This window comes from Toxorhynchites rutilus, chromosome 2 (assembly GCF_029784135.1).
Source record: "Toxorhynchites rutilus septentrionalis strain SRP chromosome 2, ASM2978413v1, whole genome shotgun sequence".
NCBI classification, from domain to species: domain Eukaryota; kingdom Metazoa; phylum Arthropoda; class Insecta; order Diptera; family Culicidae; genus Toxorhynchites; species Toxorhynchites rutilus.
In genome coordinates, this window is record NC_073745.1 from 189,696,692 (window position 1) to 189,723,976 (window position 27,285).

General features: G+C 38.1%; 1 protein-coding gene across 2 annotated transcripts in view; it reads right to left on the reverse strand.

Annotated features, from left to right (window-relative positions):
* Window positions 1–782: 782 nt before the first annotated feature.
* Window positions 783–27,285, reverse strand: part of LOC129771686 (heparan sulfate glucosamine 3-O-sulfotransferase 1) — an 87,119-nt gene continuing 60,616 nt past the window's right edge. For both annotated transcript variants that reach the window (XM_055775599.1, XM_055775600.1), the window contains one exon: window positions 783–26,487. In XM_055775599.1, the coding sequence (XP_055631574.1) occupies window positions 26,264–26,487 (224 nt within the window). In that variant the 3' untranslated portion in view covers window positions 783–26,263. The remainder of the gene's footprint in view (window positions 26,488–27,285) is intronic.

The window sequence follows — 27,285 nt, forward strand, 5'->3', positions numbered from 1 at the left end:
ATGAACCGCCTTTGAAGAACATTCTATCAGACGATATTTTTCCGAAAAGATCGGCGGACCTACATCGGAGAGTAGATGATCTGAGATTACATGGATTTTTTGACGCATGGACAGATAAAAAATGAAAGAGGAATTGCAAAAGTATGGGAAGCAAATTTGGTTGGAGATGCCCGGCGAAGGGTGCACTTCATGGGTAAAATACTCTTGGTATAAAGACATAAAACTTGTCTGAAGAGTTAGTTGGAGTAGATTTTCGAACTTATCAATCACCAATAGATTCATGATCTGGCAACGAATGAGAAATCTGTGAGATAATTCACCCCATGGCTATATGCAAACAGCGATATTGTATCCTCTCCAGCTTGAGAATATGAAACCTAGTTGCTGATCGGAAGCAAAAACTACCATATTCTAACACCAATAATATCGTTGTTTTGTACAGCTTAATGAGGTCTCCTCGATGGGCCCCCACCATGTTCGGGTTATTGTTTGGAGAAAATTGATTCTTTATTGGCATTTCTGTTTCAGGTACGCAACGTGTTCCCCAGAGCTATTGTTTATGGACACTGTTAACAAGGTATACGATACTTGGTTTTATGTCACCTGTATCTGACTGTAGTAGTGAAACGTTGGTGAATCATATTTCCATTGTACATACCTGGTCACTATCTGAGTACGTTGAGCAGAATCATCTCTCACTGAGGGCGAGTGGTCGAATAAAAAAAAGAGCAAACCACATGAGTTTTGATTGTGATATTCCAAGCAAATCATACATACAAATGTTTTAAAATACATTCACTTTTTATTTAATATCTTCCCTTTTTCCCGCGTCATCATAATCTCTGAGGTACTGTAACTTATTATAACTATGTAGAATGATGTAGAATTGTAAAATATTTTTAATCATAACTTGATTTTCATTGAGTTTGTATCTGTGTGATGGTTTAGTTTTGATTAATTTAAGTCGAGTGTTGCTTCGTTTCGAGGAAAGATGGTCAAATCCGATTGATCGTTCATCAAATTAGATTTCACCGTCAATTTATTTAATAAATTTTTCTTTGGACGCTTCGTGATGAATAGGAGATTTACAGTAATAATAGCAAATTTCACAAACCATCTAGAGAAGATTTAGGACAAGGTAGTAATTTAGATTATTCTGGACAGAGAGAGAAAGACAACAATATATCGGTAATGTAATTGTAAAGAACAAGCTATTCTCTTGTAAATGGCGAATTGATTTCAATCGAACTGAACGGAAATGTTTTCCTATTTTAATTTGTTCATAAATTGGCAAAAGTGCAAACAGAACTAAACTCAATAGGTAACATAACAATCGTGAAACATTTAACAATTGGCAATTTCGCTAGTTCATTTATATGTCAACACGTATTAAATTCAATTCAAACTTCAAACTTAGCATGAAAACGATTTAGATACCGAAGAAAAGCAGTTTATTTGTTATGTAAAGCTTTAACCGTACTATTTTGGAATCGAACACTCATTCGTACGCTAAAATTTATAATAATCGCACACTCTCTCAACGTATAAAATGATCGTTGTTTAGTTATGTAAACTTTGCTTGCTTCACTTGATGTTATCATTTATCGCTAATTGTTGAACAATTTGTCAACAAAACAAAACTTATTCAATATAACTGCGGTTTCACTTATATGCACATTTCATTCTTTTTTAACATATACTTATCGAACCGAATGAATCGTATGAAACCACGTCCGAAATGATTTTCTCTCTGAGTTGTTACATGTTTTAATCTGTCCTTTTATAATTGTTCAATAATAATTCTTTCTTTCATCTTTCTCCTCAATATACATGAACGTCAAAAATGCACTCGTTTGTTTTTAAACCTAGTAAATCAATTGCTTCAACCTTCACATGTACGCTCACACTTATTATAATAATTCCTAAATGTAAACAGTTGATAGTAAATAATTTAATAAAATCTCTCAATTTGTTTTACTTTATCAAATTATAACACTAAATATACTCTATACCACCGCGGTTTACAGGCTGATGCACCTGTTCAATGTGTATTTACATCTGTATACTTCTTCATTTTAATTTTCCATATATCTTCCAGTTTTATGCCGCTCATTCGGGCTTATCTCTATGATGATATGTAATTGTTATTGTTAGGGATCTTTAAAAAGTACGTTCTGTTTATTTATCTCTAAGCATATATCTCATTCTGCATTTATCACGAAGATTGTTTTGTCTTGTTGAAACAAGAGAATTGTTTTAAACTAACATAAACCCATTGCAAAAGCTCACACCGTAATCACCAACTCAAATAAGTTCCTTTATTTGATTGATTGATTTTATCACTGTACGCTATGTGTTGTTTCATTTTCAATGTTAAGAGTTACAGCATTGTTACTGTAGTATATTTGATATGTTTGGATTTCTTCATTTGTCATAATACTATTATTTTCAGTGTGTGTGTGTGTGTTTTTGTTCTGCTCGCCTATTCTAGTAGGTCTTGTTTCAATAAGTACAACATCAAAAATAGTTTCTGTTCTTCTAAAGAGAGAGTCTTTTCGCTACGATATGTTTGATAAATTACCACTTTGCCGTTGGGTTTAGTGCAACAATGTTAGTCTGATGATTTCCTTGTATAAAATTATATGACATGGAAGTTTTTGGCATGACCGCTCAGATGGATCGTTTACAGCGCAATTTATATTTTATACGGTGCTTAATTGGTCAAGAATCGCGAACGAAATCATTATCAGTGTAGAGCCATCCAGTAATTTTGTTGTTTGGAAAGAAAAAGAATTATGCTTAATACTTTTACGTTATTTTAAAATTATAATCTATTGATCTAATATTATTCATAATCTAGCCATTGTCGATCGCCAACAGTGTATTATATATTGTAAAATGAATGACTGTCTAACGGGCTTGGAGCATCCGAACAACTCAGTGAAAATATAAAATATCACTGTTGCAAGCGAATTTACTGTGTATTTGTTTCTCTTAATCACACTATATCTTACTCGGGGCCTATGTATATACATAAATATCTTAACGTAAGTTTCATTCTTGTCAAATGATATGTTTGAATCGATACACGTCTATGGGACTAGACTAGTACCTTATGGCGCGTTTCTTCTACTCAACACCCTCTTGTAAGCTTCTGAAATGCTTGAAAATGATTGCAGTCAATATTGAGATACAAGAGAATTTTAAATCCATTGAAATCGCAGTGTAACAATATAAGAAGTTGTCTGGCTTCTTTCATCAATTCAATTTAGGATCGTATCCTGGGAGTTCCACATTCCAAGGAGTTTTCTAACATCACAGAAGCTTAATGCCCAGTCATCTTGATTCATATAATCGCTCCTCTTCTCTTACATATATCACTGCGATATCAGAAACAATTTATACGAGAAGACTATTTACAAAAAGGATTGTATATTTTTTCTGCCTTCCTTAACTATTGTTCATTAGTCTTGTCTTTCTCAGCTAGTAAATGCATTAGCTACAGCTAATATTTTGACGCTATGGATGATCTTTGACATAATGACCCTATAACAGTTTTTTTTCGTTCACATTAACATCTCATCCCCATTGTGATCACATTTCATGTTTACATTAATGATATGTATATTAGCGCGTTTCGTTTCGAACTCGCCTGCATTAATTCTTTTCGTTAATGGATTTCAATTCAATTGTACAGATTTGAACTCAGAATTATGTGTTTTCCACGATGGTTATTTTCTGTTGATAGATTTTGTAAAATATCCTGTATCAATTGTTGTGTGGTCGCAATGAACAAACAATTATATTGATAATTTATATTGCTTTCAAATTGTATGATGTTTCTGTGTTTTTGTATTCAACTAACCCCGATATTGAATTCGAATCGTGCATTCATTCTTGAAGACACTCGTTCGTGTCGGATATGTGTATATTTAATTCTTTCTTCTGATGTTCATTCTTTCCTTCTGATCTTCATAAGATTCTATGTAAATAACATAAGTAACAAAAACATATCATACTAATGTTCACGTTTACCGAGAAAGATTCTACTGGCTCGCAAAAAAGGTTGCAGTCGTTTGGATGAGGTACAGAAAGCTTCATTAGTTGTTAAACTGTGTGTATTTTCGTGTATTGTCCTAATTTCTTCACTTTTATTGAGATTTTTATCGTCCATAACAAGCCTTGAATGTATTCCAAGTGGTTCTAGAATATACGAGTTAAGATCCCTACATTCAGCCCGCCGCCAGGTGAACAACAATAGAAGCAACATAGAGCAACACAAGGAACAATGCTAGGAAACAGGGTAAATAAAAGAGATACAGGTAATCCGCCTATGCCGGAAGGGGTAGATAAAGTAAAGTTTCTAGCCGTGTATAAAAATGGGAAACAATGTGAAATAAACTAGTTCTAGTCTAGAGTTCAAACTCTATCATTGTTTCATTGAACCTGAAGTCCTTAACTTACGTATACCAGTTCAAATCGACAGATTCTGTTTTGCGAAAAAAATGCCCAGGCAAAAATGGAAAACGATCCCGATGCCCATACACGAGAAACCATCTTATATTTCATATCTTCCCTCAGAAGAATGGAATTCGAACTCGATATTACGATGTAACGCTATCTTGGTGCAAAACGTGGCAACTAACATACAAGACTTATAGAAGACATAGAAACAAACAACACAAGATGACACTGTCATATCTGACCTTCTTCTAAAATTTACAATACCAATTCTTGCCGCCGCCTAACGCAAACAATCCCGAAACAGCAGACTCATATTTTATTCCTTTTCGAACAGTTTCATGAATAAATTTTTCGCGTTTTCGGTCGTCCTATTGGCAATCAAACAGTGGATTCATTTCGGAGTTTCGGGAGGGTGTGGAACAAAAACAATCAACAAGCTATGATGATAAAACACGAAACCGAGGCTCCAAAGGCACTTGGGAGGAGGGAAATCAGCGACTCACGTTGTTATAAAATCAGGTGGTGCAGGTGGTAAGGGAGAAAGATTATTGGCTGGTTAGATTCTACCAATGTAATTTGTTATCAACTTTTATACATAGCTGTGTGTGGCAATGCATAAAGCTGTCAAAACATAATTGGTTGGTTCCTCGTTTGGTTTTTAATAACGTTCTTCTTTATTACTGTGGATCGATAACCCGATTCATTCAAACAATGATGCCCGTTCTGTATAGAGAAAATTCCTGTTTTAGTACTTTCCATCGACCATAAACAATTTATGGAAAAAATAAAACGCAGTTTATATGGACACTACATGGGCTAAAAAGTCTCGGGATTTTTAATGAAAGCAATCGTTTTTTTTGGGCCGAGCTGTACTTATTCCTCAATATAGTTTCCTTCGAAAGCAATACACTTGGTATAGCGAGTTTCCAACATTTCGATTCCGGTTTCTGTAGTACGAAACGTCTAAACCTTCGGAACATGTCTCAGTACCACTCTGCAGACTATACTATTGAACTCAGGAGTGTGGTAACGATTCGTTTCATCCATTGTCACAAAACGTCGAAAGAAGCCCACTCGATTCCGCTTCAACAACGCCAAACCGGCTGTTGAATCATCAACGCGCCGCTGTTTTTGGTCGACGGTCAGCAAACGCGGCACTCATCGCGCGGATAGCTTATCAATGTCTGAAATGTCGTGCAAAATGTATCCCACTCGTATTTTTGAAATGCCTACGATCTCAGCTAACTAGCGTAACTTCACTTAACGATCGTTCAAAACGAGTCGATGCACTTGTTCCACGATTTCTGGATTCGTAAACTCTTTTGGCCTCCAGAGCATACATCTGCGGTGCTTGTACGGCCTATTTTCAATTCACTAAAACACCGATAAACTGTTGTCCTCGAAGAAGCAAAAGTGGAATAACATTTCCGACCGAACCCCATGGAATAACAACATGATCGACTAGCTACGCCTAGACGCTCACATGAATCAGCGTAGACCTTGAAATCATCCATGTTAAAGGGAAGGATCACTTTCTCGTGGGCGTCGTCACCATACCTTACTTTATGGTCCACATCATTCTAGACTGCAACGCATATCCCCCATCACTAAGTTGCAGAGACATGCTCTACTGCCTCATTGTATGCTGTAGGAACCTCACGAGGGCGGGACACTGAAAAAATCCGATTTGTTCAAAAAGTGTACACTAAATGAAAAACATTCCCAACAGCTTGATTTTTGAAAAAAAAACTTATGCTACCAATGTCAGTGTGTTGTTGTCGACGGCGAGCAGGGTGGATTTATTGTTCAGCACGTTGGTCGGAGCAACCGAACGGTTAAGAAGTACCTTGTCAAAATGTATATTTTTATGTGAAAGTATCAGTTGAGGCCAGCCGTGTCTGGGCAGCAGGCAATTATGCAGAATGTGCGGCTGAAGGTGCTGGTGAAAAATATCTCTCCGGCAAAGCGCGCCTTCGCGGTCATAATGAATGACGAGACCTTCTTGATGCTGGACTTCAATGACTGACAGGGACATCAAATATATCTTCACCTAGAAGGTTCATCTGTGGCTGAAGATCAGCGAAAAGGAAATATCCAAGTCCGGCGGAACTCGCAGTCCTTCCGGGACCCGTACACGCTGAAGGCTTTGTACAGCTCAATGGTACGAAGTGTCTCTGAATACGCAGCATGTGTGTGGGCTCCCTATCATACAACACATATCGTCAGGATTGAAAAAGTGCAACGCTGTTTTATCCGCTACGCGTTAAGGCAACTGCCATGGAATGATCCCACTCATCTTCCTGATTACGAGACTCGCTGTATGCTCATCGACTTGGAAACTCTGTCGACAAGGAGGACGAGAATTCAACGTTTGTTTGTCTTCGATTTGTTGTCCGGAAACATCGACTCTGCGCAGTTAATAAACGAGATACGTTTCTATGCTCCCACCAGACAGCTCCGCGGAAGACAACTATTGGCGTTACGGCCACATAGAACCTCGTACGGGCAGAATTGTCCCTTGACCAGCTGCTTCCGTGCATTCAACGAAGTTGGATGTCACTTTGATTTTAATATGTCCAAATGTGTTTTCAAACGTAGAATTAAGAATATTAGGTAGTTTATAAGATTGGTCAGTCTGAGAGATCTGTCTAAGACGAAGTAAAGTAAATAAAAAAATAAAATAAATGGACTAATTTCTGATGGCGATGAAAGATAACTTATAGGAACAAATTTTCTTTAAACATTACTTTTATTAAGTCTACTACAAAAATGATTCAAGGTTGTTCATTCGTAGCAGCAGCACTGTCAAGCAACATCCTGAGGCATTTTGTGTCTACCAGATATAGCCGATCTGGTATATCATCTCTTTGCCACTCCTTAAGCCGGGAGATCGAAGCAACTGGCCAAACGGTGGAGAAGAATCTGGCCAAAATGGACATTTTTATGCGGAATCGTCAGACGAGACCGGCCGTATCTGAGTAGCAGGCAATCACCCAGAAGGAGCAGCTTGAGGTGCTGGTGAAAAACTTCTTTCCGGCGAAAGAAGTGAAAAACTTCTTTTCGTACTCATAATAGAGACGAGACGTACTTGATGCTAGAATTCAACGAATGGCAGGGTCCGGGTACTTTACGTTCCCCAGGTAAGCGATGACGTCGAATATATCATTCACATCAAGTTCTCGAAGAAGATCCTTCTCTGACAGACGTGAAGGATGTCCAAGCCGCTCTTCTTTCGAGTCATCTGGTGAACGGGGAGATATATAGTACGAAGTGCTTGCCGGAGTTGGGAAGGTAATGTGGTCTTTATGCCCAACCTGGGATCAGCCCATTATGCCAAAAGATCACTGGGGGATGGATCGGCTGGAGATAAACATTGTCGCGAAGACCAACATTCCCCAGCTGCGCCCGATAGAAAAAATTTGGGTGAATGGCCAAAATAGAGAGACAAACGACCACCAAAGCCAAGAAAAGGTTAAATAACACGCCGATATACATCTTTTCATCGGCCATGGTTCAAGTTCCGGCCAACTTCCGTAAGACCTCCCAGCGCTTCATTTACGATACTTCATCAAACAACTCTGCCTCTTCCTGTCGAGTTCTTCCGGCTTATTTAAAACGTTAAGCCCTGACCGAGCTAGGGGACCAAAGATGAACTTTTCGTCTGACTCACGTTGGTCCCTGCGGATCAATAAGGGACTTTCATAAAAATCATTTTCCTATTTTGTTGCTGTCGCTTCCAGTTGACACTCTCTAAACAAAAAACCCAATGTCGGTGCGATGAAACAAGCTCAACGTATTAATCTTTGGATGCATTTGAAGCGCTCAGTCTGCCAAATAAAAATTTATTTTGAGGTTCATCCATTTAAGAAAATCAACATCTTCAAATGGTGATATTGAAATATATTGATATTGCGGGACATTTTCGTTTCTTTTGCCAAATGCGGGACGTTTCGCGGGACGAAATCTTACGCGGGACATTTTGTTGAAATGCGGGACGTCTGGTCAGTTTAGCTATAGGCTATAGGCTATAGGTGCTAATAAAACTGAAGAATGCACGCAACTTTCGGTCACTTTCGATCACGGTTTTCGTTACCCGATTCATCATAAATGACGTTTCTCTTTATCTTGAACTATCGCTTTACGTTCGCCTAAAACTTTTATACATCAATATCGATATTGTTCCCTTCAAAGTACCCCATCGACTGCAACGCACTTAGACCAGCGCTTGATCCAATCCTCGAAACATTTATTACATTCGATTTGCGGTATGGCCATCAGCGCCATCTTCCATTTTTCCATTATCTAATCTCAGGTGCTGAAACGTGGTTTTTTGAGTCGTTCGAATAGGGAAAAGTCGCAGGGAGCCAAATCAGGTGAATTCGGTGGTTGCTGAATGGTATTCGTTTCGTTTTTAACCAAATGTTCACGAATAACGATTAATTTTGCAAATTTTGCAAATTGTACAAAATCAAGGCATACACAATAGCAGGTGTACTCAATACGGCGTAACTTTTAGAAATGTAAAACTATCACACTACAAATTTTGTAGAATGTCAATGACAGATGTGTCAACCTACAAAAAAAGGATAAATTAAAACGAGTGACTGATATTGCAATATTAATCTTTATTGCGATATTTGTCATACTATATATCATTAGATGGGAAATTTATTCAGCAAATATTTGGTTAAAACCATAAACATTAAAGATAATAGAATAGATAATAGGTTGGTTTCTGATATTGCAATATTAATCGTTATTGCGATATTAGTCATACTATATATTAGATGGGAAATTTATTCAGCAAATATTTGGTTAAAACCATAAACATTAGAGATAATAGAACAAGTGAATATATCGATATCCGCGCGATGATCTGTGTGTACGAGCGTCGTCTATAGGCGACATCAGGTTGATACTGCACATCGATCACACTAGCGCGAAATGCATACTTTTCGGCGCAGTGCTCCGTACAGCGTTAGCACTCCGACGGAACACACTGCCGTATTGAAAGGGTTAACGAATGAGGCGGGTATGTTTTATTGGATTTTACTCGTTAATTGTGCTGTAGGGGAAGAGCAACAAACAACATGAATAGGACATGAATAGCTATGAAGCTGCTTATGTATGTTGGGTTCCCACTAACATTCAATGTTATTTTTGATACCGGTATTGATACCACTGAACGAAAGAGGAAATTCAAATGCAAAAGAACAATCAGGTGAACGGTTAGCGACTGAGCCATTCATCAAAATGAACTGTTTTGCTCATCCCTAATCCACGATCTAGTTTTCTTATTCGTTGTTACATGTTTTTTCGTGACAAACAAGACGAATCAATGCGTATTGAGAATTATTCTACATTTTCCGATAGCAAGCACTTATCAGAATCAAACGAGATGGGATGACTTGGAACATGGCGATACTCTATATAATCCCCATAATTTCAACGACAACGACGAAGCGACAGGGTTTAACGTTAATAGAAATTTTATTAGAAAGGTTGTTGTCTAATCGTTCTCAATGCTCGTCTCTATAATGTAGGCTATGATATTGAGCACGTTGATAATGTCCAAAATTCTGTAATAAAAAAAACTAAACTGGCTGCCGATTGAGAGGTTCAAAAGGGTACAGTACGCATGCAAGTTCGCGAAATTTCATCAAGAAGAACTAATGGTTTTATTTAACCAGCTATACTTCCCTAAATCCACTTGTCCATTTCTCTTTCTCTTTCCTATTATTGAGCCGTTGGGATCAGTTCACTATAGAATCCACGCGAACTTCACAATGGAGTACTCACGGTCATAAAATATTTAATTTGCATCACCTGGCGATATAATCATTCTGACTCTCCACAGTCAATGTTTCAGACATGAATAATATCCCCGAGACAAGCTAGTTATGAAATTTAGGTTTATGAATATACTGTAAGATAACGTCTTCTTATCGTATTGAATGAGTAACATTTCCGGATTTGTAAACAGTTACAAAAACTCCATTCAAAAGCAATTGTTCTCAAAGTTCTACGTCAAGTTTCCGTCCGTGCCTTTAGGCCCAGACCTTTCTACTTTTTATGAATTAGACTGCGTTATCCTCGTACTGTCGTAGTACGTTATTAATGGAGAAGTTAGGCAATTTTTTGAAATAACTACAAGGAGCATTCAGAAACAACTGTCAGTGATTTATTTTTTTTTGAAGCGGCCACACTGGTCACGATTAAAATGACCTCGGGAGCGTTTAGAGCGTGGAACAACTGTCAGTATTGTCCCTACAGTCATTTATAGCGGATGAGTATATGAGTTTTAAAATCATGTTGGTTTTCGCCTCCGAAGTTTTCGCTATGTGTGACGCGACGTTAAAAATAAACAACGTTGTGCGATAAAATTTTGCCATCGCTTGGGCAAATCCGCGCCAGAAACAGTCGATATGATGAAAGCGGCTTATGGTGAACTTTGTATGAGCCAAAGAACAATTTTTCGATGGTACTCAAGCTTCAAAAATGGTCGAGAATCGAGTGAACTGATTCCTCACGGAGGAAGGCCCAGAACCTCCTGTACTTAGGTCAATATCAACACGAAATGGACTATTGTTCAAGGAGATAGGTCTGTTAGTGTTGAACGAATAGCCGAGATCATGAATATATCCGTAGGTTCGACACACAACATCCTAGCGAACGAGTTGAAGCTGAGACATGTGTGCGCAAATTGGGTATCGCATTTCCTCACTACCAAACAGATGGAGAGACGTATCAACGACTGAAATTATGGAAAAAAAATGCTGAAGGCGGATCCAAATTTTTTAGATAGAGGCAACACTGTTGACGAAACATGGGCTTAGCACTGGGATTTCAAAGTGGAAAGCTAAACATCCGTATGGAAACACGTTGATTCTCCACGTACTCTGAAAGTTCGTCAATCAAAGTCGGCCGGAAAGGTAATGCTAATCGTTTTTTTTATTGCCGTGGCGTGATATATCAACACGAGGTCATTCAGAAGGATTCTGTTAACTCGCAAAATTATTTGAACGTGTTGAAAACCCTCCGATCACACATTTCGAAGAAGTGCCCCGAGATTACGAACACCTGGATACTGCACCACAATAACACGACGCCGCTCGAATTGTAACCGACTACCGGCAGAAAAATGACATTAAAATTATGCCACATCCTTCTTACTCCCCAGATTTGGCTCCCTGTGATTTTTCGTTGTTTCCTGAGCTGAAAAAACACCTTAGAGGTCGTCGATTCACCAAGAATTTATCAGTAGTAGAAGCATCAGAGGCGATTTTCAAGAAGCTCGGAGAAAACTTCTTTTATCAGACCTTCCAAAAGTGGAAAACTTGCTGGTAATCGTGTATTTTATCGGAAGGGAAGTACTTTGAAAGCCTGTAATAGAAATTTTTGAATAAATGCATTTTTCGATTTTAGGCGATTTTACTGACAGTTGTTTCTGAATGCTCCTCGTATGAATAATATGTTCTATATTTTTCCCGATAAAGAATGTTTTCATCTATATTTAAATCAAAAGTTTTCGGTTTCATTTAATGAACTGAATAGACACTTTTGAACCGTTCCTATCTGAATGATCTAAGCTTTAGAATATTGTCAAAAAGGTGCCTCAGTAAAAAAATCTTACCAAAAGAATAAAAATAGAATTGACCTTTCTCATCCCATTACGTTTCTCAATGACAAAAATAATTGAAATACATTGATTATAACCATTTTCCCTTTTGTTTTGTGTCAGAAATGAATCAGAATGTCACATCTGATAGGTGAGATAAGCAATTGCAAAGAGAAATAATGTTCTTCATTTTTGATCATTTTAAAGGTTCCCATCTGTTAGCTAACCAAGGCACATGTACACCAAAACATCACCGAACTGGGTGACGATAATCGGGCATGGCAACAAGGATGGGATGGGGTGAGAATTTCCAGTGCTACCTAGCAGTAAATAATATGATAACATAATGCTGGTGACAACATTATCCAATGTAAAAAGCAACAGAAAATTCACAGCCTCGTGGCTCTTCCACTCCATTTTCGTCGCTCACACGCTTTTCGATTGATTCACTGAATAAATTATTTTTACTTGTCGCTGGTCGACACACACCTAAAAATAGGATAAAAAGGCTTTTTACCAACATAATCCCAATAATTATTTTGAAAGTAGATACACCGTTGCACTGTTCAAGCTGTGTATCGGCCGCCCATGGCCTTCCGGGAGGAACAGCCAGCGTTCTGCTGTATATAAATCAAATAGAGTTGGCCGTATTCCAATGATTATCTTTGTGGTACATTCCACTTGGAGCCTAGAATGACCGTACTTTTATATCACCTTCTGATTTAAGGGCTAATCTGGGTGTTAATATCAAACAATAGTAGCAACAGTGAGCTGGGGACCTGATGATAGGCCTGCACTGCCCCGGGGACCGTGTGCTGCCAACGTCAGGGATTTGCAAACCACGAGCTTATTTACACGGCAGAATAACCTATTTTGCCCGGGGTTTCCTTCGTTTTGGGTCACGATATAACATTCTGCGCACTTCTTCGGCAGAGTGGGGCACTTTCACTACCAAAGAAATGGTTCTTTATCTACGAGGATTTTCCAATAAAACACTCGAGCTCGTGAAAAATTGTTTCTGATTTGCTGTAAAAGTAGATAGATAGGTAAATAAATAAGTTGGTTAAATCATAGTGCATAATACATCTGGTGCAATTGATGAAGGAAGTGAGAATTGTATAGTACAAAAGATAACTTGTACAGGGTAACATTTTAACTCACTAAAAACAGTTTTTTTTGTTTTCATGTATAAATCACACGTGAAAAGCATACGATGTCAAAGTGAAATTGAGAAAATATCTTACAAGAAGCATCAGTTGGAGAAAATTTTATAGTTGTAGGCGCTTTTTGCCAGTCCAGTGTTTTTGTCACATGTCAACACCTGACTTTTTGAGGTTTCCAACTGTTGAACTGGTGCTCCCTTGGCCGAGTGGTTAGCGTCATAACTAACATGCCGGGTGTACGGGTTCGATTCCCGTTCTGGTCGGGGGAATTTTTCGTCAAAGAAATATCCTCCGACTTGCACTGTGATCACACGTATTCTAGAGCTTGCCACTCAGAATGCATTCAAGGCGTGTTATTTGGCATAGAAATCTCAACTAAGTACTAATAAAAATAACGCAAGTAATACTACGTTGAGACGGCGAAGTTCCTCTAGAAACGTTAGTGCCATTGAAGAAGAAGAAGAAACTGTTGAACATTAATGTTGGATTTTCAGTTCCGTTTCAAAGTATACAAATGAACTTTGTTCTAGGATTTGTCAACAAAAGAAGAACGTAGATTCCTGTATATTCAGTTTTGTAAAAAAAAACTCGCAAGAATCTTAAAAAAGTCACAGGAGGGTTGTGTCCGAGACACGACCGCATAGTTGACGTAGGATCCCACTCTATTTATTCATTTAATTCACAAATACAACAGGCTACACATGCCTTAATGTCCCGTTAGGCTATCTGTTGATTTTGGATATGTTTGAAGAATTACATCGTTTAACTCTTTGATAATGATTTGATTTTAATGTTTCTATTAGGGAACACATTTCGGTAGGAACAAAAGTTCCCCTTACTGTCATGTATTTGCAATGTCGATTTCCGCCAGGCAGCTTAATTTTAATGTCTCTGTTAGGCAACACATTTCGGTGGGAGCAAAAGTTCCCTCTAATTTCATGTATTTTCAATGCCGATTTCCCCCAGGCAGCTTGGTTTTGATGTCTCTGTTAGGGAATACATTTCGGTGGGAGCAAAAGTTCCCCCTAATTTTATGTATTTTCAATGCCGATTTCCCCCATGCAGCTTGATTTTGATGTCTCTGTTAAGGAATACATTTCGGTAGGAACAAAAGCTCCCCCTACTTCCATGTATTTGCAATGCCGATTCCCCTTAGGCAGCTTGGTTTTGATGTCTCTGTTAGGGAACACATTTCAGTAGGAACAAAAGTTTCCCCTACTTTCATGTATTTGCAATGCCGAATTCTCCCAGGCAGCTTGGTTTTAATGTCTCTGTTAGGGAACACATGTTGGTAGGAACAAAAGCTCCCCCTACTTTCATGTATTTGCAATTCCGAATTCTTTCAGGTAGCTTGGTTTTAATGTCTCTGTTAGGGAATACATTTCGGTAGGAACAAAAGCTCCCCTTACTTTTATGTATTTTGAATGTCGATTTCCCCCAGGCAGCGTGGTTTTGATATCTCTGTTAGGGAACCGCCGCATGTGTCGTCAATTTCGACCAATCAGTAGTGGGTATTGCCGTTAGGATAGGGGTTGAGATTTTTCAATTGTTCGATAGTTAGTTTCATGACATATGTCATGAAACTTGGTGCAGATTTTCATATGTCATTATTTTCTTCAATATAAAAAATTGTTATGGAGTGCCGAAATCGATTGACGCAAAAATTTCATCAATCTATTATGAAATGACTGAGCAATAAACGTTTGAAATTGGACAATTTTCACGATGTGCTCGATTTTCGATTTTCAATTTGTACCCCAATATGTTCCCGAAAGACGTAATCCTACGTCAAAATCGACATGCATTTCGTGACGTGACAACACGCTCTGGGTGAAAAACAGTCTTCACAAAGCGTTGTCACGCCACAAAATCAATAAAGTGTAGTAAATGTGAATCTCACCGTAGCAAGCCTTACACTATTCTTTATGTTAGTTATTATCCTGAATACTTCTCAATTTCCTCTGAGATCTCAGGGGGTAGGTTCAGGAACACCGGACATGTTAGGAAGGTGGTCCTACCCCTCTTTGTATCTCAGGAACGGTGTTTCCTACCGAATTTTCAATAATGTCAAATGAAATTATTACCATTCCATTCTCTTCATTCTAGCGTTTTAGCGCCATTTTTGCTTAAAAAACAGAGTAGAAATATTTTTGACCTGTATTGAAAATTAGTTCAATGTTCTTTTAGATTTCGAAGCATTGCAAAACAAGGCAAAAAATTGAATCTACCTGTAACCTGTATTTGGAAAAAGTCGGTATGTTCCTAAACAGACCCCCAGTCGCCATCGCCATCAATGGCTCGCACAAGCCTGGCTCATCGGGCGGCGCTCACTACCGGGGGAACGCATTTGATTTTGCTATCAGAACGCAATATTTTATTTTGACATTAAATACAATTAACGGCAAACCGGAAGTCGAAACAAGATTATATTCTATGTTCTGGAATCTACGTTCATCTATTGTTGACAAATCATAGAACAAAATTCATTTGCATGTTTGGAAACGGGACAGTAATTAAATAAATTAATCATTAATGTTCAACAGTCCGAAATCGCGAAAAATCAAGTGTTGTCACGTCACAAAAGTGTTTGATTGACAACAAGCCAATCTATATATTCAAAAATCTCGTGTCGCAGTGTCCGTGGTCGAACTCCTCCGAAACGACTCCACCGATTTTGATGAAATTATACACATAAAACTTGGTAAGCATGAGAATAGATCGTAATTTATATGCGATATTGGATACCGGTTGCCATATATTTAATACCGATTGGGGTGGTCCCATGCAGATTTTTTTTTTCTTAAATTTGGCTCAAACCATATAAATAACCACAAAATTTAATGTCCATCCCCTATTTTTTTTATGTTTGCATAAACAATATTCAAAAAATTAACAGTCATTCGGTTTTCAAACAGAATTAATTTGTTTACATTGTGGAATGACAGATGGCGCTACATTCGCTTAATCGAACTTTCATCCAAATATGCGCGAGTAACCTCAATACGTCTAAAGCCAGGCGCTGGAGGCCTTTTTGGATGGGCACAATGAATTATTGAAATTCTTCAAATCACACTTACTCGGATTATAAAATTACAATCACGATATTATCATCAATTCTGATAAAACACCAGCTACAAGGCTGTTAGATTCAATTCGCAAGCGTTACTGGAATAATTGTAGACGATTACACAATGACGCAAGAAATTGTGATTCGAAGAAAAAAAAACAATAATCTAGAATTTATCATTGACACACACCGTTGATACGATTCTCTTCATGTTCTTCTTCAATGGCACTAACGTGCCTAACGTTCGCATTTTCAACGTAGTAATTCTTGCGTCATATTTATTAGTACTTAGTTGCGATTTCTATGCTTGACTGTATTCTAAGAAACATGCTTTAGGGCAAGTGTGACTATAGTGCAAATCAGAAGGATTTGTTCGGCGAAAAATCTACCACCCGACAAGACGACAAGACGAATATTGCATAAACATTAAATAACGAGACCCCCTCAGGTACTTCATTCATTATAAACATCATTGATTAATATTTATGAACGACAATTGTAGGAGGCGAAACAAGCAAGAGAGTGCGCTCCATGCATTTTTATGTGTATCATATGATGAATCGACATGGTCAGGACAACGCCATACAAAGACGTCGTTAGCTGTACCAACAATTTAGGATCGACATGTACGCGAAGGTAGAGAGCAGACGACTGCGTTTCCTATGACACAATCAACAAAAGCGGTGTGAGAAAGAATATATTCATTTGCGAGACGCTATCATGAACAACACTGACACAATTTTTGTTTTGCCAGGCCAAAACACAATGCATTTTCATGACATTACAGCGCTGAACACACGTATAATGAAGTTCTTAATGAGCTTCATTACAACATTACACGTCTCCGGTCCCACGCGTTGCTGGACATGTTCGGTTGATGATTGATAAACCATATATGATGATTTTTAAACATATTGAACGCACCACGTTTCATCCACCGTAATATAGAAATAGATTTAATTATGAAATTTATGTGTGAAGCCTCTTCTATCATTCGAAGTGAAGCATTTCTAACTTTTTCCACAGAATCACGAATTTTCTTGATCACTTCAGGTGCTCGTCTTGAAATTGGCATTGCCTGACGTTCATTATCTATTATTGAGCACCGATCCAAGCTCATAATTAAAGTATGAAGTTGTGGGTTTGCGGGAAGAAGAGATAACAGAGCATTTCAATGAGTTCGGCGACACACAACAAGTACCACATCAACTGGCAACAATTTGACTATGCCTATGTTTTTTATACACTCAAAAGCCATCGGCCATCGGCATCTGAAAGCTTCATGCATTCGTGAATTGAATTGACGATGTTTGGGCACACCACAACAATTCAAGAATCAAGATGACTTCCTTGTGGAACGACTGATGCGACGTCGAAAAGGAAAGAAATAAAACCATAAAATCACCCATTACCCAAATATTATTCTATAACCGACATAATGTCGAATCCTTGAATCTTGAAGCAAGAGTCAAATCCACCATCACCCCCGCAGTATCGCGCAGAATTTCTTTGTGACACAGGTGTCGTCTTCAAATGGTCAAAATAAAACTTTTTATATCAATTATTTTTCATCCTAAAAGTGCCATTTTTCAAAAGACGGTGGGGATTTAGTGAGAAAACAATGCGTGGTTATATCGTTTCAACAAATGACAGTCTGGAAAAAAGACATCGAATTTGTTTGTAAAATTTCCCCGCAGCGTTCCGGTGCCATAATCACTCTTAGTTTTAGCATGGGGAAACAATTATTTTTTTTCTAATTTTTATTAAATGCCGGCGATCTTATTCATCTCGTATTATTGATCCAATCGACACAAAGCATAATACTTGGTTTCGGAAACGATATTGCTTTTCTGTAGTTTTTAAGTAAATGGATAATTCCCACTTTCCATGCAAAAGAACAGCTATTGTTGAACAAATTATCTTAATCATACAAAATTTCACATTTCCCCCATCATAGTATCTAAGCCGTTAGCCTTTCCCCTTCCACGGTTTTAGAATTGTTCGAATCCTTAATAAACGCGTCCTTTTTTTCGGCGAAAATAAAAAGGCACAGAACGTGAAGAGGTAGAAACGCTATCCGGAATATTAATGTATTCACGCGTGATAACCGTAATAAGTTTTTGAGTTTTTTTTGCCGAACTTTCCTGCAGTGCGGGATGATGGCAAAAGTTTATATCTGTTTGTATCTGAATAGAAAACGAAATTGCCTCAAATGAAGGGGAAATGGTATAATACAAAATGTTTAATTGGATATGATTTCATAGGTGAGCCGTTAGCTGTTGGCTTTTAAAAATAAATATTATTTCAACTGGAACCGATATCGGCTTGTAACCGTCAATGGGGTAATAATGTTATTAAACCGTGACGCAATATGTGTGCAGGAATTTTCCACGTAAACCATTATTTTTAGATCCTCTTCTACCAGCTCAGAATAAATAATGTGTTCCAGTGATTATAAACACGAACCCAGACGGTCGTCATTTCTGACGTAATGATGTCCATGGACAGATTTTAGACGGATGTTTAAATTATCAGTTTCAATTGATTTTTTCAGGACAGGAAGAATTTGTTCATCCACTAGTGCAGCGATTGACATACGTTGGCTAGGATTTAGAATAGTTTGATTAATACATGGATAAAAAACATAAGGATATTTTTCAATCAGTGTCTATTGCACTGAGGTGTTAGGTAGATCGAAAACGAAGGTCATTAGTTTCATTCATTGTTGTCCACGTAGATCATGTTTGACGAACTAGAAAAAGTCATCTGGTGTTTAATTTGATTAGTGCTCATAGTGGACTGCTCAACGAGATTTGTTCCTACATAATTTATGGAAAATCGACCACCCTCTTCGATGATTTTGGACATACAGATCCTATTCATTGTCCATTTGCTTCTTGTCCAGTAACTCATACCTCCCAGCGGTGTCGACTGAGGTACAAAAAGGAAACATAGTAAAAATCGGGTAACCAACCCCAGTGGGCTCTAGTCATATGTTGACAGGGAAGAGGGAGCTTATCTGTGCGTCTTTCCACTGTGGAGGTTCGGTTCAAAACAGCGTCTGTTTTTCATATCAGCAGCGACGGATCATTATCCTCGTCCCAGCGTGGGACTCTAAACATAGCTGTGCACGATGAACCTAAGCGACACAGGGGGTTGGGGCAGGCTCTGCAAGTCATTCGTAAAATCTCAGGAAAGTTATTCCAATATCGTTACATTTCTCAGATGTGATCGACGTCAGAACCTATCATGGTGCTAACATCGATTCAGACCACTACCCGGTGATGGCCATCTGCGTTCCAAACTGTCAGTCGTCAAAAACATGGGACTCCAACGCTTAGGTCCAACTTACGACGAACGTTGTTGCAACATGCTTGCAGTGTCTTGAAGCTGCGTTAATGAGAGCAGATGAACTGAATGCTGCTCCCCTCGATGAATGCTGGAACACCCTGAAAGCAGCAATTGGCAGCACAGCAGAGGAAACCATCATAGGGTATGACCTCGCAGCAGAGCTCTTCAAGAGAGGCCCGATAACTGTGTAGAGTGTATGTACCGGCTGACAGTCAAGATCTGCGACATGGAATAGCTACCGGAGGAATTGAAAGAAGGGGTAATCTACTCCCCCGTCAATAAAATAGATGACAAGCTAGATAGTGGAAATTATCGCGCAATTACGATCCTGGATGATGCCTATAAAATGCTATCCCATATACTCTTTCGCCGTGTGTTATCAGGCCAGATTCAGACTGCGACAGATCCTCAGAAAATGTCGCAAGTATCATGCGAGTATCACCACATCTTCATCGACTTCAAAGCCGCATATCATACAATCGACTGGCAACAGCTATTGAGAATCGTGGACGAACACAGCTTTCCCCGAAAGCTGACAAGATTTATCCAGGAAACGATGAGCGTTGTGCGGCGCAGTGCGCGGATCTCAGACAATCTGTTGGAATCTTGCGTGTTAAATCCATGATTCGTCACTTATTACAATTATAAGCACATCTTTTGTAACACCGCGATTGTCCAACGAGCACAACCGTTTATAAAGTTGAAGAATCACGCAATATGTCATTGATGGAACGAATGGGTTGTCTCAAACACCATATGAAAGTTTAGATGAAAGTTTATTGACACAAAGACTGATTCACGGCTCTCATCGGTGGGTGAACAACGAACATAACTTTATTGGTTATAACAGTACTTCACAGTGACTAAGGATGGGACCACATCACCATTGGTGGATGTAAGTGGATATCTCGGAAAAGGGAAGTCTAACCAAACTCAAGGTCAAGTTCAAAAGTTGATCAATGGCGTCTCGAGAGACCTTGTAATATAGAAAAATGCATAAAATTGCAGAAAAAGATTGTAAATTAATTCCATATTTTGAGTAAGTTTCAATTCAATTCATATAACTGAGAACTGTACAAATTCCTTCGAATAGCGAAATAAAAAGTTCTGAATAAGATTATGACCAAAATGTTACATTTTCTCAGCAGGTCATTCAAGAAGCGGAATGTCCTTCTCGGCAAACCATCCCTTCGATTGCTAGGAAACGTGGATCTATACATAATCCTGCTGAAAAAACGACATCCTCGGTAGCGTTATTCTCAATATGGCCAATCAAAACGTCCTCCAGTAAATGAAGATACTTTTCGGAGTTCATTCGGGTGAAAATGAAACAAATGAGAAGCTTGCTGTGAAAGGAAACGACTCCCCACACTGTCAAACTTCCGCCCCCAAAGTTTTGCTTCGATCTCACGACATGCCGTTGACTTAAATTGTACCAATAGCAACTGTAACAGTCCGGACCATCCGAATTGAACTTTTTTCGCCGGAAAATACAACATTTCTCTATTCTAGTTTCCATTCCATGTATTGCCGGGCGAAAACGAGATGGTTCTGCTTATGGGTGGAGATCAGTTTCGGCTTCCCTTGAGATTTCTTCCACATGATGTTTGGTGACTCATTCAAGATGCGCGCAATATGCCTCTTCGTTACTGAAACAACTCATTCTGCCTTAATGTATCGTTTCCTGGTTGCTTCGTGTCTTATTCGACCTTTAAGACGCAAAGTAACTTTGGTGTTCCCATTTGTTGGTCGTTATATCCCATATTTCTGGCACTATTTAAAGAAAGTCCGTACCACTTTCTCAGATAGACCAATTTTTGTTACGATCGTGCGATTAGAAAACTTTTGTTCACTGAATATGTTTATTATTTTCCGCCCCTCTTCCGTCAATAGAATACCTTTCGCCATTCCTTTAAATTCTACGTAAATCACTAATTTAACCAACTCTTTACGTTGCACATCTAATATTTATCTTGTAAATTGAACATTCCCAAGTATTTTTTCAAAAAAACACAGATAAAAGCCTGGTGATTATGCGAAAACTCGATTTTTAACGATTTTAAAACGTATATCTCGGGAAAAAACGACGTTTAAATGTTTATATCCACCGATGCCGCCTTGTGTGTGTGTGATTGTGACGCACGTCCTTTTCTATAAAAGTGACTTAAATATACTAACACTACAGCAAATAAGTATCCCGATAAAAAGAACATTCTTAGTTGTTTTGTGAGTGTTTCAAGTTTTTTTTCAAGTGCGGCTAAACGAATGTCTATCACTGTATAAAGAATAATAGTTGAATTTTAGTCTGTCCGACAATTTTTGACGAAGACTGGATAAATACATAAATATCGATCTGTGAGTATCTAAATTTCCGAATATCCGCTTGAAATTGCACTCTAAAAAAACTCAAACGATGTTAAGCACCGTGAGGCTATTCCACATAACCACTGGTGCCGTCATACCAATGCATCTATATTACATCACATTATAAAATGAAATTGGATCTCATAACACGGAAAGGGTTTTCTTAGTACAAAACGGAGATTATATTTTGCCCTCTTATATTGCTATGTCATATATATTATACATTCTGTCTAATATATACTGAAAATACGTTATTTTGAATCTACCCGCTGAACATTTTTCTTCTTTTTTTTTTGAGTTGGTACTACTGTCAGTGGTCTTAATGACCATTTTAAGCGCGATCATTCATTTAGTTTGTTTACAACGTTTTTAAGAACAAGTTAACTTTTTTTTTTGCTCGGTGGTGTTTCATATGGATATTTCCTTTGGCCAAAGATATTGCGTGAAATTCTGCGTTGCAAACAAAATTTCTCGTGCTGAAACGTTGAAAATGATGCAGAATACATTTGGTGACTATGTCGAAAAAACACGTGTATGAATGGTATAAGGTATTCAAAAACAGCCAAACCATTTACCACGTCATGAAGTACGATTCACCTCTTCAATCGATGAAAACATCGATAAAATAAAAGAAACGATGCTCGGAAATCGTCATTCAAGTTTGAGAATGAAATATCTCTTACGAGACCGTCCGTCATATATTGGTTGATATTTTGGACATGAAAAAAGTCACAGCACGACCAAAAGAGTTAAATTTTCTTCAAATCAAAATTACATCGTAATCAAATGGCTGATGATTGACCGATTAAATTCTGATCCAATGTTCATACAAAGCAAAATTACTTGCGACGAGACATAGGTGTGACTTTTTCCTATTTCCGAAACTTAAATTATCGCTTCGTGAGACTCGTGACGAAACTAGGAAAAAGAACAAATACTGATGGGACCATGAAACATAGTGAGAGTGAAGGACATCAGGTGCTTCCATATTTTTCGCTTCTTTTTTCTCTGGTGGCTGCAGCCCCAATGTTACTGACAGAACTTATGGCTGTACTAGGTTATATACCAATACCACAATTTTTATACAAATGGTAAATCAATTTCTCGAATAATGATTCCGTAAAAAAGTTGAACAAATTACCTACAGCTCTTCATACTGCTCAATTGGAATGAAAGAACAATCCGGAGAATCTGTTCGAACCTGTTGCTATCCTTAATGGTCACCGCTCGGTGTTTTCAACTTATCTCCTTTATGTCTTTTTCCACCACAATCGATCTTTTGCCTGAAATATCCGACAGCGGAACCGGCTGAGCAAGCTCTGATAACACAGCAGCAGGGTCACCCGAAACCCGCTAAATTTGAGTTTATGCAAATTACCGTAATTATTTCATATTGAAATGAGAAGCTTTCGTTTCGCAGCAGCGATTCTATTTATTTATTCGTCACGCTGTGCTTAAAGCGTTACAGTAGACTCTTAACAACAACCAGCTTGGTCTGAACACATACCCCCTCCCCCAACCCGGAAATGGGAGGAAGACACATCGCGCTGCTATGACTTCAGCTACATGTTGCGATAATGATATTCATGCAGCTATGTAAATTATTAAAAAAATTTGGCATTCATAAGGGTTGTGCCTAAATACATTTTAGACTGAAATTAGCTGATTCCCGTAAAATAATCATAATAATAAAAGAACAGCCTTTTTGAATGGCACAATTACTCTATTGCTCTTTTGGTAATGGTTATCAAGTTCCTTGATGTACTCATTAGAGGCGAATGAACTGCAAAGATTAAAGCCTCTTAAAAACAAAGAAGATAAGAAGATGTACTCATTTTTATAGCATCCGTTCGTGTTCGACAACAAGTTTGAGATTTTTAGAGTGGCGAAGTCGAATATTTTCTTTCGAGCTTTTTTGATATGAATCTCTCTATCCAAAGCGGCAGTTTTGTAAATAAAAAACTATCAAACATGCTGTAATTGACACCACATATTTAACTAAACAACTAGAATAAATATTGTTTCTTTCGTAATATAACAGTTAATAATTGTTTCTAAAAACGCAATTTCTTTTCCTTTGATTTTCATCTATTATCCAATTTTCAGATGGTAGAACTGGTCACAACGTATCGTGCTGGTGGAAAAGGTACCACTCTATTCTACATACATATATATGCAAATCTGATTTGGTTACGTCTCATCAGTTATAACGAACATTCCCACAATCTTATCGTAAAGTTTTCAGCCATATCACGTGAACTTGTTATTCTCTCCATAATGAGATTCATTTGTCTTGACGCTTTGCCCTTTTATTTGGTGGAACGTTACATGAACTTATTCCCCGAAAGCCATCGTGCAGACACTATTCTGAGTAAAAAAATACTGTAAGAAAGTGTAGAAATTTAGCTGTCTTGTAGCCGATCCTTCCTAACAGAACGAAGTTTTAGCTGCAAACCACATAGCCGATGAGCACTGTCCGTAATTATGATGAATTTCAACACACAACTTCTACTGAGGCTAAATCTTTCTAGAGTAAACTAACTTGGTTTTGGTGGTGATAGCTTTGCTAGAACTGCACAGAACCCGACTGCATTTTGATTCAATGAAATTAATTATTTGCAACACGTGCATACGGTTTGCTCGACTAGGAAGAAGCGAAGCAGAGCTCTCCGGAAATGGAAAGAGACATTCCCAACTATTTTCACGTTTGAAAGAACTCTTGCTCAGTGCTATGCTCGTATTGAACTACATTCGAAACTTCAAATTCTCCGGCGTTTGCAGTTTCGTGAGTAGAGTGCAAGCAACACAGAAATGATTATGGTGGTGCGGTGATAAAGTCACGTAGTCTCCAACTCTCTAGCGGATGTGCATTCCGAACCCTCAGTGCCTGATGCTGCTTCTGCTGATGCCTCGTTAAAGAGAACTAAATCACCAGCAAAGACTATCTCGTTATGGAATTTCTAAAAATGATATGTTGCGAAAGAAACAGCTGGAATCTCTCACAGATGATGTAGCTGCAGTGAAAGACTATATGATAAATACACTTTTCGCTACTAATAGCCATTATGTTATCTTTATTCGTGTGATTATTTCATCAAGGAGTGCGTTTCACCCGTAAATGAAATGAAATAATTTCTATATTATTGCACATGAAACATGAAAAGGCAAATTGGTTTACAAAACAATTTTAGTAAAAGTTGCTAAAAAACAGATACTGTAAAAATAAACTGCTCTCCAATAACGATAACCGGCAAATGGCTGAGCAAAATCAAGACATCTCAGAAGTGATACATGGCAAATAAATCAGAAATCGAATTCAACATTTCACAAATATTGCTCTACGATCATTTTTGTGGGATTTTTTTTAATCGGAAGGTTTTCATTTTTATGGAAGATTTTGATCGTCAACTGTCGCCGAAACTCTTGCAGGCTTCACCTCTATCCCTGGTTTAGAAATTATTCCAGCAGTGAAGATGAATCCAATTGGAAGCTTTACCCAAAAAGCAGAATTTTCATACACATATATGTACTTGACTCGTACAAATCGTGACACTGCAATGACAATAAAGCAGATGTTGTGCAGAATCAGCAGCTTGTGCAAGAAACACTCGGTATAATTGTCCTTATTTAATTTTAATGAGATGTAGCACTCACCACCAGATAATTCCTTTGCCGTTGTTTCTACACGATCCGTTTAGCAACTAACATTTTATTTGTGTTCTCTCAACTCCGTAATTGTTACCAAGTACCATTATCCACTAATTGTATAAGTTTCTGAATTTAGCTGCCATAGCCAAAATAAAATTTCCCGACAAAACACGAAAATACAGCCACACATTCGATGTAATGCATCAATTCTAAACTTTCCGATAACACACCCTCACGTACACTGCTGCCCAATCACTCAAAACTAATCATTGCGCTTTAAAAATTGATGCTATATTAATTAATTCCTATCTAATCGTTTTACAAACGAACGCTAGTAACCTTTTTTACCTTTACTTGCTCAGGTCTTGCTCTTGATTATATTCACATTTGCTTCGGTCAATATGCCCACCTTTCGTTCCATCCATTTATCCAATTAAAGTCAGACTCACTCACCTTTCAACTTGTCGGTTTGGACGATCGAGGGCTGCTATTATATAGCGGAACCTTCGCTTGTGCGATGCTTGTTTCTATGGAATAACGCGACGAAAAATGATGCTTTCTGAAATCAAAACATCTCACGAAGTCGTCTCATTCCTCCGGCCACCCGAGATCTTCGCCGACCAGTTCGTAGAATTTTTGATTGGGTTCAACAAAAAATTTTCGCAGTTTGGATACCACCATCGGATCGACCCGGGGATGTTTTCTACCTTTGGTCTCCCGCAGGCACTTGTCGCCCGTGTCGTTGCGTAGACAGTAGAAACCTTTCGTCTCGTTGAAGTAAAAGTTCTTGCTACCGATTCGTGGCTCGAGTCCTGTGGTTAGAAATTTATGAAAAGTGTTAACACTATTAATGATATTCCTTCATTCTCGGATATCTGGAAAAAATCCCTCTAGAAAACAACTACAATAGAAACAACCGCCTAGAAAAATATGTAATATCACAAGTAGGCTAGAAATATCGCGGCGCGGGAAAACACCATGGGAATGAACGCCTTACAGAAAAAAGCGCAATTTCTATTATAAATTCATATTTTCGTTTTCGTTTTTCGAAATTTATTCTGAGGTCAATGTAATGGGGCAAAGTCCCCGTTCATTAAAAATAAGAAATCGAGGCAGTCCAAGTCGCTAAGATTACGCGAACCGGGTTGGTCGCCGACCCGCCGTCGGAAGCTGCGGCCTCTCGTACGCAAATCTGTGTTCCACTGATTGCTCGGTTATTTGAAACATAGGATACGATCCTTTAGCAAGGTTCGACCGAGCTAGAGCGAGCATTGAACGGTATTTGTTTGCCTGGTACATTACGTTTGACCGGTTAATTTTTGTTTTGAAATATATCATTAATTGCAATTCAAAACTATTGCATAACGATCTAAAGAGATTTCCACAATAATAGTTATTTTGGTTTGGACATTTAGCGCGCAGAATCATAATTTGTGTACTCACACACGGTATCACAGACCGTTATACCCATGATGTTTTCCCGCGTCAGAATGTTTCTAGCCTACTTGTGACCTTATACTTTCTCTGATCAGTTGTTTGAAACTATCAATCACCAAGAACCAGCTATAATATCATTGTATCGTGTTTTTCAATAAGAGCGCTACAAAAGT